Source organism: Lepidochelys kempii, chromosome 1 (genome assembly GCF_965140285.1).
Source record: "Lepidochelys kempii isolate rLepKem1 chromosome 1, rLepKem1.hap1, whole genome shotgun sequence".
NCBI lineage: Eukaryota > Metazoa > Chordata > Testudines > Cheloniidae > Lepidochelys > Lepidochelys kempii.
The window spans coordinates 9,582,123-9,594,239 of record NC_136380.1 but is presented as its reverse complement, the minus strand read 5'-3'; the positions used below and the strand labels follow the sequence as shown (position 1 = coordinate 9,594,239).

At 53.0% G+C, this 12,117-nt stretch overlaps 1 protein-coding gene across 1 annotated transcript in view; it reads right to left on the bottom strand.

Annotated features, from left to right (window-relative positions):
* STARD10 (StAR related lipid transfer domain containing 10) overlaps nucleotides 1-7,948 on the bottom strand; it is a 48,850-nt gene extending 40,902 nt beyond the window's left edge. Inside the window, exon 1 of the mRNA XM_073333709.2 lies at nucleotides 6,711-7,948. Coding sequence (XP_073189810.1) covers nucleotides 6,711-6,872 — 162 coding nt within the window. The 5' untranslated portion in view covers nucleotides 6,873-7,948. The remainder of the gene's footprint in view (nucleotides 1-6,710) is intronic.
* Nucleotides 7,949-12,117: the final 4,169 nt, after the last annotated feature.

Here is a 12,117-nt window from a genome sequence, read left to right as displayed (position 1 = left end):
CTGAGAACTTTCAGAGGCATGTTTCTACAATCATAGACATGTCAGACTGGAAGGGACTTCAAGAGGTCGTCAAGTCCAGCCCTCTGCGCTAATGCTGGGCCAAGTAAACCTAGACCAGCCCTGACAGGGGTTTGTCCAGCCTGGTCTTAAAACCTCCAGTGACGGGGTTTCCTCCCTCAGAAGCCTAGTCCAGAGCTCAACTACCCTTTCATCAGACAGGTTTTCCTAATATCAAACCTAAATCTCCCTGGCTGCAGATTGAGCCCATTGCTTCTTGTCCCACCTTCAGTGGACCTGGGGAATTGATCAACCCTGTTGATAACGCACCTGAACAGATTTGAAGACTGTTCTCGGGTCCCCCCTCTGTCTTCTTTTCTTAAGACTAAACACACCCAGGTTTTCTAATCTTTCCTCCCAGCTCAGGTTTCCTAAACCTTTGATCATTTCCGATGCTCTTCTCCAGACTCTCTCCAATTTGTCCCCATCTTCCCCAAGTGTGGTGCCCAGAACTGGACACAGTTCTCCACCTGGGCTCTCACCGGTGCCAAGCAGAGCAGGACAATGACCTCCCAGGACTTACATACAACACTCTACTAATACAGCCCAGAATAGTCGCCTTTTTAGCAGCTGCCTCACGTTGTTGATAGATATTCAACTTGGGAACCACTAGGACCCTGCAGATCCTTTTCAGCAGTGCTGCTGCCTAGCCAGGTACTCCCCAGAGCATAGTGGTGCATTTGATTTTTCCTTCCCAAGTAAAGTACTTTGCCCTTGTTGCTATTTAATTTCATGTTGTTGATTTCAGACCAGTTCTGATTTGTCACGGTCATTTCAAACTCTAATCCTATTCTCCAAAGTGCTTGCCACCCCTCCCAGGTTGGGGTCATCCACAAATGTTATAAGCATCCTCTTCACTCCATTCTCCAGGGCATTCATGAAAATACTGACTAGCACCAGACCCAGGACGGACCCCTGGAGGACCCCACTAGATATGCCCTCCCAGTTTGACAACCAACCACTGATAACTGGTTGAAAGACCCTACACGAAGAATAGTTGTGCACCCACTGAATGTCCCCAGTTGCCCATGTCATTCCCCAGTAACCAGTATTTGTTTGGTGGTGGTAGCAGCCAGTCCAAGGACAACGGGTGGAATATTTTGTACCTTGGGGAAGTTTTGACCTAAGCTGGTAAAGATAAGCTTAGGAGGTTTTTCATGCAGGTCCCCACATCTGTACCCTAGAGTTCAGAGTGGGGGAGGAACCTTGACATGTCAAAAGCCTTACTAAAAATCAAGATCTAGCACATCTACTGCTTCCTTGCCCTTCCCTTCTTTGACAGCGAGCAACCGGCCTAGTGGTTTATACTGAATGTGTTACCAGCCTCCCGAATCACGGCGCTCTCATACTGCTGGGCTCAGTGCAGAGGACACTCCTCCCCCTTCGATGTCTCCAGGGTACGATCGAGATCAGCTGGTTTCATTGTTACAGCCCCTAGGGCATGCTCAGCTGTACATTCTGTCCTGGGCTCTCCAGGCCAGAATTTAAGTGCATGATGACACTAGGTAGCCCAGCTTCAGTCAGACTGGGAACCTGAGAGCCACAGGGCCTGTGTGCATCCAGCACCCTCAATGGCAAATCCCCTTGACAACACAGTCCTCCCCAATCATGATGGTATCTGATTGGGCTCGTGTGTGTGGTTACAGGGACCCCAAAGCAGTGTGCAAAGACCAGAGGCCAGCCTTGCTAGCTCGCTGGGGTAACCAGGAGACTCTGTGCTGCTCAGATTCAGCGTGGGCTCCGGAACACTGCAGTGCCCGATGCAATGCATGCTAAACCTCAGCAACAACGAGCGTGCCAGCCTCTGAGCTTTCACCACTGCAAGGCCCCAGATGGGCACATCGCAGAAAGTTACCGAGAGGGGAAGCCTGGGAGAATGGGGGCACCCTAAGGCCCCGTCCCCCAGGTCCCGAGCACTGCTGTGTAGGCGATTTGCAAGTGTTTTGTATGCAGATCGCATGGGAGAGGGCCAGGGAAAGAAGGATCCCTAGTCCTTGGAGAAGTGAGGAGAGCTGACCTACAAAGCCTGCTGCCATGGGATGCCAGAGCACACACAAATCTGTTTTTCTGTACGTGACTGAGCTGTCCAGCCCTCTAGCCAACAGGGAGGCTCTCTCCCACTCCCAGCCAGCAGCGGTCTCAGGAGGCAGGTTGCTCAGAGCTGCCAGCTCCGTTTGTTTGCTCTGCATCTGCGGTGCAATGTGCTGCCGGGCACACTCTGCTCCCAGCATGCTGCCAAGGACAGGCCAGAGCTTTCAGGTTTGTGTTGCAGCCAAGCAAGGTTGCGGCTCAGGCCCGGGTCTAATGGAGGCAATCCCTGTGCTTCAGGGAAAAACAAAAAAACAAAAAGCTAAAGACCAGATAAAACGGACCCACTAGTAATAAAGCACTTGCAGTTTGATGGGGCAACTACAGACCCAGAAGAGAGACGTATGGCCAACAGGAGCAGCAGCCCTATGGAAGGATGTGGGCTAGTGGCCTGAACACAGGACCAGCAGCCAGGATACCTGCATTCTAGTCCTGACCCTAACGACGACTCTCACCAGGGCATAGCACTCAAGCAGACTTTCAATTTTTGAGTACCCAACACGAGACCCCAGGGGCCTGATTCCAGAGAAGCTGAGGACCCACACCATCCGTGGAAGTTGTGGGCACCTCTGTATAGCCAAGCCTAGAGCATCTCAGGTCATAGAATCATAGGGTTAGAAGGGACCATAAGCACTGTTCCCGCTAAGCTGTGCGTGCGCACAGATCCTATACCCCTCGCAAACGGTGAAACACCACACGCACAAAAAATGAAATACAGGGCGAAATATCATTTACGGGTGACTTTTCACATTGTTCGCCTGCCATCTATCAACACAGCCAGATTCTACTAGCTGGTGGGGGGGGAGGGAAAGGAGGTTAAAATTTCCTTTTTTTAAGTATTAAAAAATGACATTGATAAAATAACGGTGTAAAAACTATCACAAATTGCAAATTAAAACTTTTTAAATGTATAAGCATTTTACTCGCTTGGGCGCATTTGCGTCATGGTGCACAAATTTGAACTCTGCTTCAAAAATTTGCATAGAAGAAATTTTTTGCACACACGGCCTGTCAAAAATTAGAGGGAACATTGACCACAAGGGTCATCTAATCTAACCCCCTGCCAAGATGCAGGGTTTGTGGTGTCTAACCCATCCAAGAATGATGGCTATCCAGCCTCCTTCAGAAAACCTCCAACGAAGCAGTTTCCATGATCCCCGGAGGCATCCGTTCCATTGTTCTACTGTTCTTATGGTTAGGAAGTTTTTCCTGAGATTTTATCTGGTCAGGCACCTAAAAATCAGTGGGCACTTTGGAAAGCTGTAGCTATATTCTCTCGGAGTCTGTCAACCCACTGATGAGAATCCACCCCCTGACAGGGGAAGGGGTTGTCAGGTTAATTCATGCTTCACGTATTAAGGAAGCACTAAGTGTTGTTATAGAATTGCACCACTCAGCATGTGCATTATAGATCTTTCACTTTCTCCGGAAGCATCAGATACTGGCCCTTGGGGGACACAGACAATGTTTTATATACAGGCACCCAAATCTGTGTGAGAGTGTTTGTGGATTTCAAGGCCTGTCAGGACCATCACAAGTAATAATAGGTTTCAGAGGAGCTGCCGTGTTAGTCTGTATCCGCAAAAAGAAAAAAGGAGGACTTGTGGCACCTTAGAGACCAACACATTTATTTGAGCATGATCACCTAGTCTGACCTGCTCCATAGCACAGACCAGAGAATTTCAGCAAGTCATTCCTGCATGGAGCCCAATTACTTCTGAATGTGGAGTGGGTGTGAAGTGTCATTTTGACAGCCCAGACTGGCTGAAGCCTTCAATTTGCCAATAGTGAATTTTTGAAGTTCAACTCACACACTCAAAACCTGGAGAGTGGGAAGCTCTCTATTCAGTATAGCAGGCTAAGCCATTGATTTGTGCAAAATCTGCACTTTCGGTTTAAAACAAACAAACAAACCATTCAGTTTCTAGGCCTTACCACTGCAAAGAAAACCTTCCAATGTCGCCTTCCTGGGTCTACCCACAGGAAGCTCCGGTGCCTCGGCGGCTGATCAGAGTTTGTCAGCAGCAGACAAGTGAAAGGAACGACACTCTGCTGCCATTCGTAACCCGGAGAGCAGCTGAGAAATGGTCAAGAAATCAGGTGAGTTTGGAGAAAGCACTGAGCAGCAGCTGCAGAGGCAGGCAGAGGAGTTGACTGAGGAGGACGAGTATCCAAGGATGAAGGGGAGGAGAGAGATGCTCCCTCCTTGCCCTGTGTCCAGGAGGCTCGAAGGGAGAGACAGAAAGCAAAAAGGTGATGAAGATTCATCTTAGTTGCCAGTTGGTGGAGGCCGACAGGAGAGGGAGCCCACCCACCCACAGAAGCAGAAAGCCCAGGATCCTCTTCCTTCCCAAGAGTGGCTTCCTCATCCAGGTGCTGCCTCTGGAACTTGATACTTGGAGCTCCCCACCACCACATCTGCCCCCAGCTACGAGGCGTCTGGCAAGTTTTTCCAAGCCCTGAGCCACGTAACAGTTCCAGCACAGGTCCGCAGCCCCAGCCAGCAAGCCTCGGTCCTGTCCCAGTAGGGCATTCAGTCCCCGTGCCCCTTTCAGTCTACAGCCACTCTGCTGAGGCTGTCAATAAAGGAGCCAGCTAGTGTATAGGGTGAGGCGGGTGTGTGTGTGTGTGGTGTGTGTGTTCTGCAGAAGGGACACTTGTCCGCTTCTGAACAGAGACCCACAAATGCACTTCACGTTGGGGACACCAGAACGGCCTTGAGATGGGGGGGGGGGCTCTCAGATGCTACTGACACCTGGCATGAACTGGGGTGGCAGGCTCAGGAGCCCATTCTCAGCTCCCAGAGCTGGCCAGTCCCACCATCCCTTGCTCTGGTCCTGATCGGGCCCTGGGTGTGCCCGTAACGCAGACGATCGCTACCAAGAGCCAGAGTCCTACTCTACTCTATACAGGCTCTTATATATCCCTTAGTATCTGAGCACCCAGGAAACTCCAGGGAGTAATGGATCCGGGACTCTCTCTCACACACTCCCCACCCCCCTCCTTGTGTGCACACTTTTCAGATCTGGCCATGCCAGCTTCCCTGACAATCCTTACAAGACACGGGAGATAGGCAGACCTTGCCCCACAAGTGAGTCTATGGTACCACACAGGGATCCCAGCCTGCTCTGGTCCCAGAAGGGGTACCCCATCTTCCTACCCAGCTACCTTCTAACTACCCACACCCAGCAGGGCCTCTGGGGACACGGAGCCTCGGCAGCAGATTCCACAAGGGTCCAAGACGGATCCGGCTACTCCACCTCGCGTTGAACTTCTAGAATTTTGCTGAGGCTCCTGCGGGGGAGGCCTGTACAGCAGGGGTTCACAGAGGAGATAGAAGGGTGTCAGACATTCGTGGGCACGCGGTGAGTGTGGGACAAGCAGGTGAAGCCCCGCTAATAGGCATGGAGTCCATAACTGTTCTAGCCAAAGGCATCTACGAGAGAAATGGAGTCACAGCTGCAAATTCTAGGCACCAAAGGCCCCGATCGCACACCGCCCTGGAGTAAGGTGACTGCTGCTTGGGGGCAGTCAGGGGCAGGGGACAGAGCAGTTTTTCTTTGCAATTTGGGATCCAGGGCTCAGGCCTGTCCTAGCTTCTCTCTCTGCTGCTTGAGGCACTCCAGTTCATCTCAATCCACTGGTGGAAACGGTCCTCAGAACAGAGGGTTCAGCTTCTTGGTCAGGCAACTTTGCCAATCCCTACTTTCAGCCAAGCCACCAAGCGGAGAGCTCCCAGGCCATGGGCTAGGGGGAGGTGAGCTGACTCCGTGGAGCCTCTGTCACCACTAGTAAGGGGGTGGGGGGGGGAAGAGACACAAGCCAATTGCAGATGAGCATCATGCATTACAGGCCTTAGAAAGGTACATTTGGGCACTTCCTGTTCACCTCAGCACATTGTCCAAGGAGGAGAAACCCATGCAAAATTCAAAGGCAACACATTTCAAATGGATACAAAATGCTGCATTAAAGAAAGTCGTTAACCAATGGAACTCACTGCTACCAGATATTGAAGCAAATAGCTCAGCATGATTAAGAGCAGGATTAGAGAATATGACATGCCAGGACACTGGCTAAAACAGAAGAGTTGTAAGAGATACCCAGTCCTTCCACTCCAGGGTAAAAGTCTAGGGGAGGTGAGGTTAGGGAAAAAATCTCTCTCTCTCACACACACACCCTTGCGGTTCAGTATGGCACAGTTAGATATACAGAATGGGGATTTTATGCCAGCAGCCTGTCACTGGGAAACAGGATACCAGGCCAGATAATCTACCTGTTCCACTAATGTAAGAAGAGAGGGTACTACATAAATCATTGATCTGATCAGTTGCATGCAGGGGTCCCTGGAAACTCTCCTGCACACAGCCCCACATTCCCACCAGCTTCCTGCCCTGCACAACGCACCTAGAAAATGAAGAAATACTGAAGCAGCAAATACACAAGGAGTCTCTTGCATCCCACCGCTGCAGTGTTTTGCAAACAACCTGCTTAACTCCAGAGCGCGTGGGCACAGACAACGCAGAGGGTACATCTAACATTCCCACAGATCCCAGCCGGTTTCTTACCTTGATTTTATGCAGGGATCTCTCCACCTCCAAGACCTGAATCCACACAACGAGTCCCGATTTGTTATAAGTTTGACTCCAGCCTGCGTCCGAGTTGCATTCGGTCCGGAAATTATTAAAATCGCGATCGTCTGGGATCTGTACGCTTTCCCGGGTGGACATGCTCGTGGAAGGGACACTGACAAATTCTAGTTTTAAGTTTCCTTAACAAAAATAGGCACGGTGGGCCTGGGACGGCGTCTGTCTCCCCCTCCCCGTCCCCACTCCAAAAAAAAAGGAAATACTGGTTTTGCCCCAATTAAGAGATTCTGAAACCAGAATGGTTTTGTTTTTAAAGGTAGGGGCGGGGGAGAAGGGGAAGAGGAGACGGTTTCAGAACAGGCAGGAAAAGCAGATTTCAAAATTAAGTTCTCTACAGTGAGAACCAGAAGCTGTCTCCTAAGGGCTCCTGGTGGGGAGGACTCACCAGATGGCTCCCCTGCAAACAAAAAAAAGGCAAAGGAATATAAATATTTCAGCACAGGCTAGAGGAAAACCCTTGAAATATCACTGAGCTGCCCTGGTCCTTTCTGCGCTGGAGAAGTGTGTTTGTGTGTGTGTAAATAGAGTCTCTCCGCCCTGGGGGGGGGGGGGGGAGGCTTTCGCCTTTTCTCCCTGGCTCCTCAACGTTTAACGCCAAGTTGTGCGGCTCACCGCAGCCTCGAAAGCGGCCCCTGCTGCCCAGGTGTGCCGCCAATGGAGAACAGGTGAGTGTGATTACCGCGGCAGGTGGGGTGGGCTGCTTCCTCCTCGGAGGATCTGCCTCTCCGAGCTCCCCCGAGCCACGCAAGCTTCCTGCCCGGGAGGCGACGATGGTGGTAACCGAGTCCAAACAAATAAAACCACCCCAACGCCGGGCAAGGGATGGATCGCCCACGGAAAGCTGCAGCCGCAGCCGGTCCCCCCTCTCCTCTGGCTCCAGCCCAGGCCGGAGCAGCAGGTTAGCGGCAGCTGGGGCTTTGCGGAGGAGGAGGAGACGGAGGCGAGAGCAGGTCCCCGGTGCGCAGCAGAATCGCGGCTCCCAGGAGAGAGGTTCCACCCCGGTCTCCCCCCGGCCTTGCGCCGGCTGATCCTGCCGGCCTGGGGCGCCCCGCTGGGTGCTGAGGGCTGCCGGTGGCAGCCGCCCTGCCTTTGGCTGCGCGGCGGGGGCGTCGGTCCGGGAGGTGAAACTGACCAGCCGAGCCAAACCCCAGACACAGCTGCACCTCCCAGGGCGCTGCCGGAGGATCCCGCCGGGTCCTAGCGTCCCTCGCACGCGGCGCCGCGGAAAAGGACGGGGCGAGAGGGGGTCGTGGGCCGGCATCACGGAGCAGCCGCCGGGCGGGCAGCCAGGGGCTGGCTCAGGCGGGATCGTTTCCAGGGGGCAGGGAGGAGGGCAAGGCGCTGGCCTGGCACTCAGCCGCTTGGTGTTCGGGCCCTGTCTCTGGGGGCCTGACCTTGGGCAAGGCACCTCGACTGTCCTAGGGAGGTTTTCTTTCCGTGTGCAGTGTAAACCCATCCGGGCAAAGCCCGGGGCTCTCATCTTGGTTGGGGTGCTCCTGGGATCTAAATAAATAATGATCATCGCTTTCGGCATCCGCCCCTCACCCCCCCATGCAGCTGGGATGAAGGAATCAAGGCGATTTACACCCTCCCGTTAAAGGCCGTAAAGATGCTAATGCGGAGCTGTCACGCTGCTTTGCCGTTGGAAAGTGCTTTACCGTCATTAACTTAGCAAGCTCCAACATGCAATGAGCTGGCTGGAGTGTACACGCACCACTACCCTCTCCTGGAGGGAAATGGAACGGATCCGCCGTGTGTCAGAGGTGCCATACGGCCAACACCTAATGGAGATTCTCCTTTAGCTTTCAGTGCGTTTTTTTGGAGCAAGAGAATCTGAGTTCTGTAGTGGTCATTGCCAGTAGCTGCAATGCATAGTAGCCACCACGGATTTCTAGGGGCCACAGATTTGTTGCAACATTACTGATGGGGAAACTGAGGCACAGAGCAAGCAAGTGACTTGTCTGGGGCCACACACTGAATCAGAGAGGAGATGAGAACTTGGGCATTCCCTGCAGTGACCACTAACCAGCGCTGTCTTTCATTTCCTTCCCCATCAGGTGCCATGTGAATCCAGATTAGGTTCTAGTAACACAGTTTCTAAGAGAGACCCATTGAGTGTATGGATTTTAATTGCTGTCTTAATCTCGTATGATTTTAAGTCATTAGTTCCTGTTCCTGCAATCGCATCTAGGCAGACGGACCCTTGCACCCACTCAGAACTAAGGGCTTGCCCACCTGGAGCCAACTGATCTTAATCTGTATTTGTTTGATTGTAGGATCTCGGATTCTAGATGCCCAGTTATGATTTTTATTACAGAAGCACCTAGCGATTGGAGCCTCGTTGTGCTGCAGGGGTGCATAGTTCCTGCCCTGAAGAGTGTGCAATCAAACAGACAAGTCAGCGAGAAGGACTGTTACAATGTGATAGCGGCCGAACTGAAACCAAGGCAAAGTGACTTTCCCCAGCTCACAAAGCGAGTCTGTGTCAGAGCTGGGAATCCAACATAGGTCCTCTGAGTCCTAGTTCAGTCCCTGAACCATAAGACCGTCCCTTGATACGTTGTATAAATATTAAAGCTTTATGATCTTTTCACACCCATCACTGAGCATCACACCCATCACTGAGCAGGAGAGTGAGTTTGTGTGTGTATGGGGGTGGGGGGGTAAGAAAACCTGGATTTGTGCTGGAAATGGCCCACCTTGATTATCATACACATTGTGAAGAGAGTGGTCACTTTGGATGGGCTATTACCAGCAGGAGAGTGAGTTTGTTGGGGGGGGGGCGGAGGGTGAGAAAACCTGGATTTGTGCTGGAAATGGCCCAACTTGATGATCACTTTAGATAAGCTATTACCAGCAGGAGAGTGGGGTGGGGGGAGGTATTGTTTCATGGTCTCTGTGTGTATATAAAGTCTGCTGCAGTTTCCACGGTACGCATCCGATGAAGTGAGCTGTAGCTCAGGAAAGCTCATGCTCAAATAAATTGGTTAGTCTCTAAGGTGCCACGAGTCCTCCTTTTCTTATAACTGAACATGCCTTTGGAAACGACCAAGGCCAGCGGAGACGACCAGAAATGGAGAGGACTATTGCGTCCTAGCAGAGCTGCCGAGGGGATTCCTCCGTATTTGTGCGGCGCAGACAAGCCGGGCTTGCACAGATAAGGGCGCAGCTGTTGCAATAAATGGCTGTATAGAGGGAACAAATAGCTGGGCTTGCTTTCCCAGAAGAGGGGAAGAAATTGCCCAGGTCAAGCAGCTGCGTGGCTGACGGGCAGGAGGTTGTTTGTTTGAAAGGTTGGATCTCGTTTCAAAACGCTGCTGTTTCGGGATTTCTTCCTCTCCATGTATGGCAGGGAAGAGATGCCCATTTCCAGCCCTAGGGGCCCTCCCCTCGCAAAAACAGAACATGCTGGTTAATGGGCGTGGAGGAAACGCCAGACCAGCTCAGTTAAGACCCGGCCTTGCCCATCAGTCTGGGCAGGAGCGGAGCCTGGACGAGGAGCGAGGTCCGGGGCGGGCACGTAAAGACTCTCCTGGCACAAACCCTTGCTTCAAGGTCTCGGAGCAAACCGGCGTGCGTATCTTGCAGGGTTTCTTCTCGGCCTTTCTGTGATGGGATCCGCCCGCTTTGCGGTCGGGGCAAGCATTCAAGCGTCGGCGCCTTTTGCTAAGGGGGGGCCAGCCCTGCTCGCAAAGCCCTCTCTGTGCGGCAGGGGGCAGCGGGCCTGACTCTTCCCGGACGCAGGTGCGTGTGAACCTGGCCGTATCCGGATGCGGCGCAGGTCGCATCGGCATCTGCAAACCGAGGGCGGGGCGGAAGCCCCCCCGCTTCATGCGGAGCTAGCCGCTTGCATCCCGGCGGAGGCTGCATGCAGAGTAACCTGGGCTGGCTGCATCTTGCTGCTTTAATGGTCACGCTCCTTGCCTGCGGCGGCCCGCTGCCTGCGCAGGTTTGTGCCCTGGCCACGGGTTCTGGCATCGCCGCCCCTTCCTTCTGCTCCGCGGGTCGCTCCCTGCGAAGGGTGGGGGGTGCGGACCCGGCCTCGCCCACGCGGCGCGCCAGTCTTGGCTGGCCAGTCCCTGCCACGCACCCCAGGTGCTGGTGGGCTGTAAGCGGCCCAGAATGGCACCCTAGTGCTAACCCTCTGCTCCAGATTGCTGCGGGCCACATCACAGAAAGGTGAAAATGGCTAAACCCTGATCAGCGGCTCTGCTGGCTGGCAACTATAAACTGAGTCCCCTAGTGCCAATGAGGCTCCTGCTTCCCCCAGCCTTGCTGATTCCCTGTCTAAGGTAATTTAGGAAATGCACCTGTCTGACCCAAGGAAACCTTTGTTCTGAGCTAGACTCTGACCTGTGCTCCCTTGTCTATCTCCTAAACTCCGGCCATTACCTATTTAGAAGGAGGGCTCTGGCTGCAGAGAACAGGCCTCTGGGGAAGAGGAAGTGTGTCTTTAAGGGAGTGGAGAGGAATCCCTGCCAAGTTAGGTGTCCATCTGGGCTTGGGTACGGGTAGGTTAATCACAAGTTGCCTCTCTTCAGCCCATGCCCTTCTTGGGGGAGGGAGGGAGTCTAGGTTTCAATCTGGGTTAAGAATCATGATAGTCTTGAATGGTGGATGAATTTATTAAATGGGGCCAAAGGGGTGGCAGAGATTCAGGGTGCCAGCTGGAGGCAGGTGTCACATGCCCAAGCGTTTGACCCTGTAAACTGGGCACTGACCTGCAGTGCTCTCTGCTAGTGAGTCCAACGCCCCCTTGGACAGGGTGTGCCAGGATCATACGGGGGCTCGGAGCTTTAGAATGACGGGTTGTCTGTGAGTGTGTTCCTAAGAACTGCTTTGCGAGTGTATGGGATTGAGCTGTCTGTGTTGTGTCCTACAGCCGTCTCTCTCATCCAGGCGACTAGTCTTAGTAGAGGTGATCGCTGCACCTCGTTTGCTGCTTGTACAAGGGAACAGCATATTCCTAGCTCCCTCCCTTTGAGCTATGCAGCTTCTCCTGCTCAGCGCCAGGGAGATACTCAGCAGTGATCTCCAGTTTGTCTCCTGGTTTGTGGCCGGGCTCATTTTAAGCGGTGCCCTTCCCGTCTGTCTGGCCGAGCTCTCTCTGGACGTGGTTGACGATGTCTCTTTACATGTTGTCTTTCCAATGAATCCAATCGATGTGGCTGCAGGCTACTCGCGCTGCTGCGGTTTCGAGTGGAGTGGAAGCGATGCTGCTAGCTTTGGGGCATGGCTACAAGGGCTCCTACATGCAACTTTGAATCGAGCATCTCTAGAAGCTGTTGCTTGCCCCGAGCCAGAGACCCCTAAAAGGTGCTGAGAT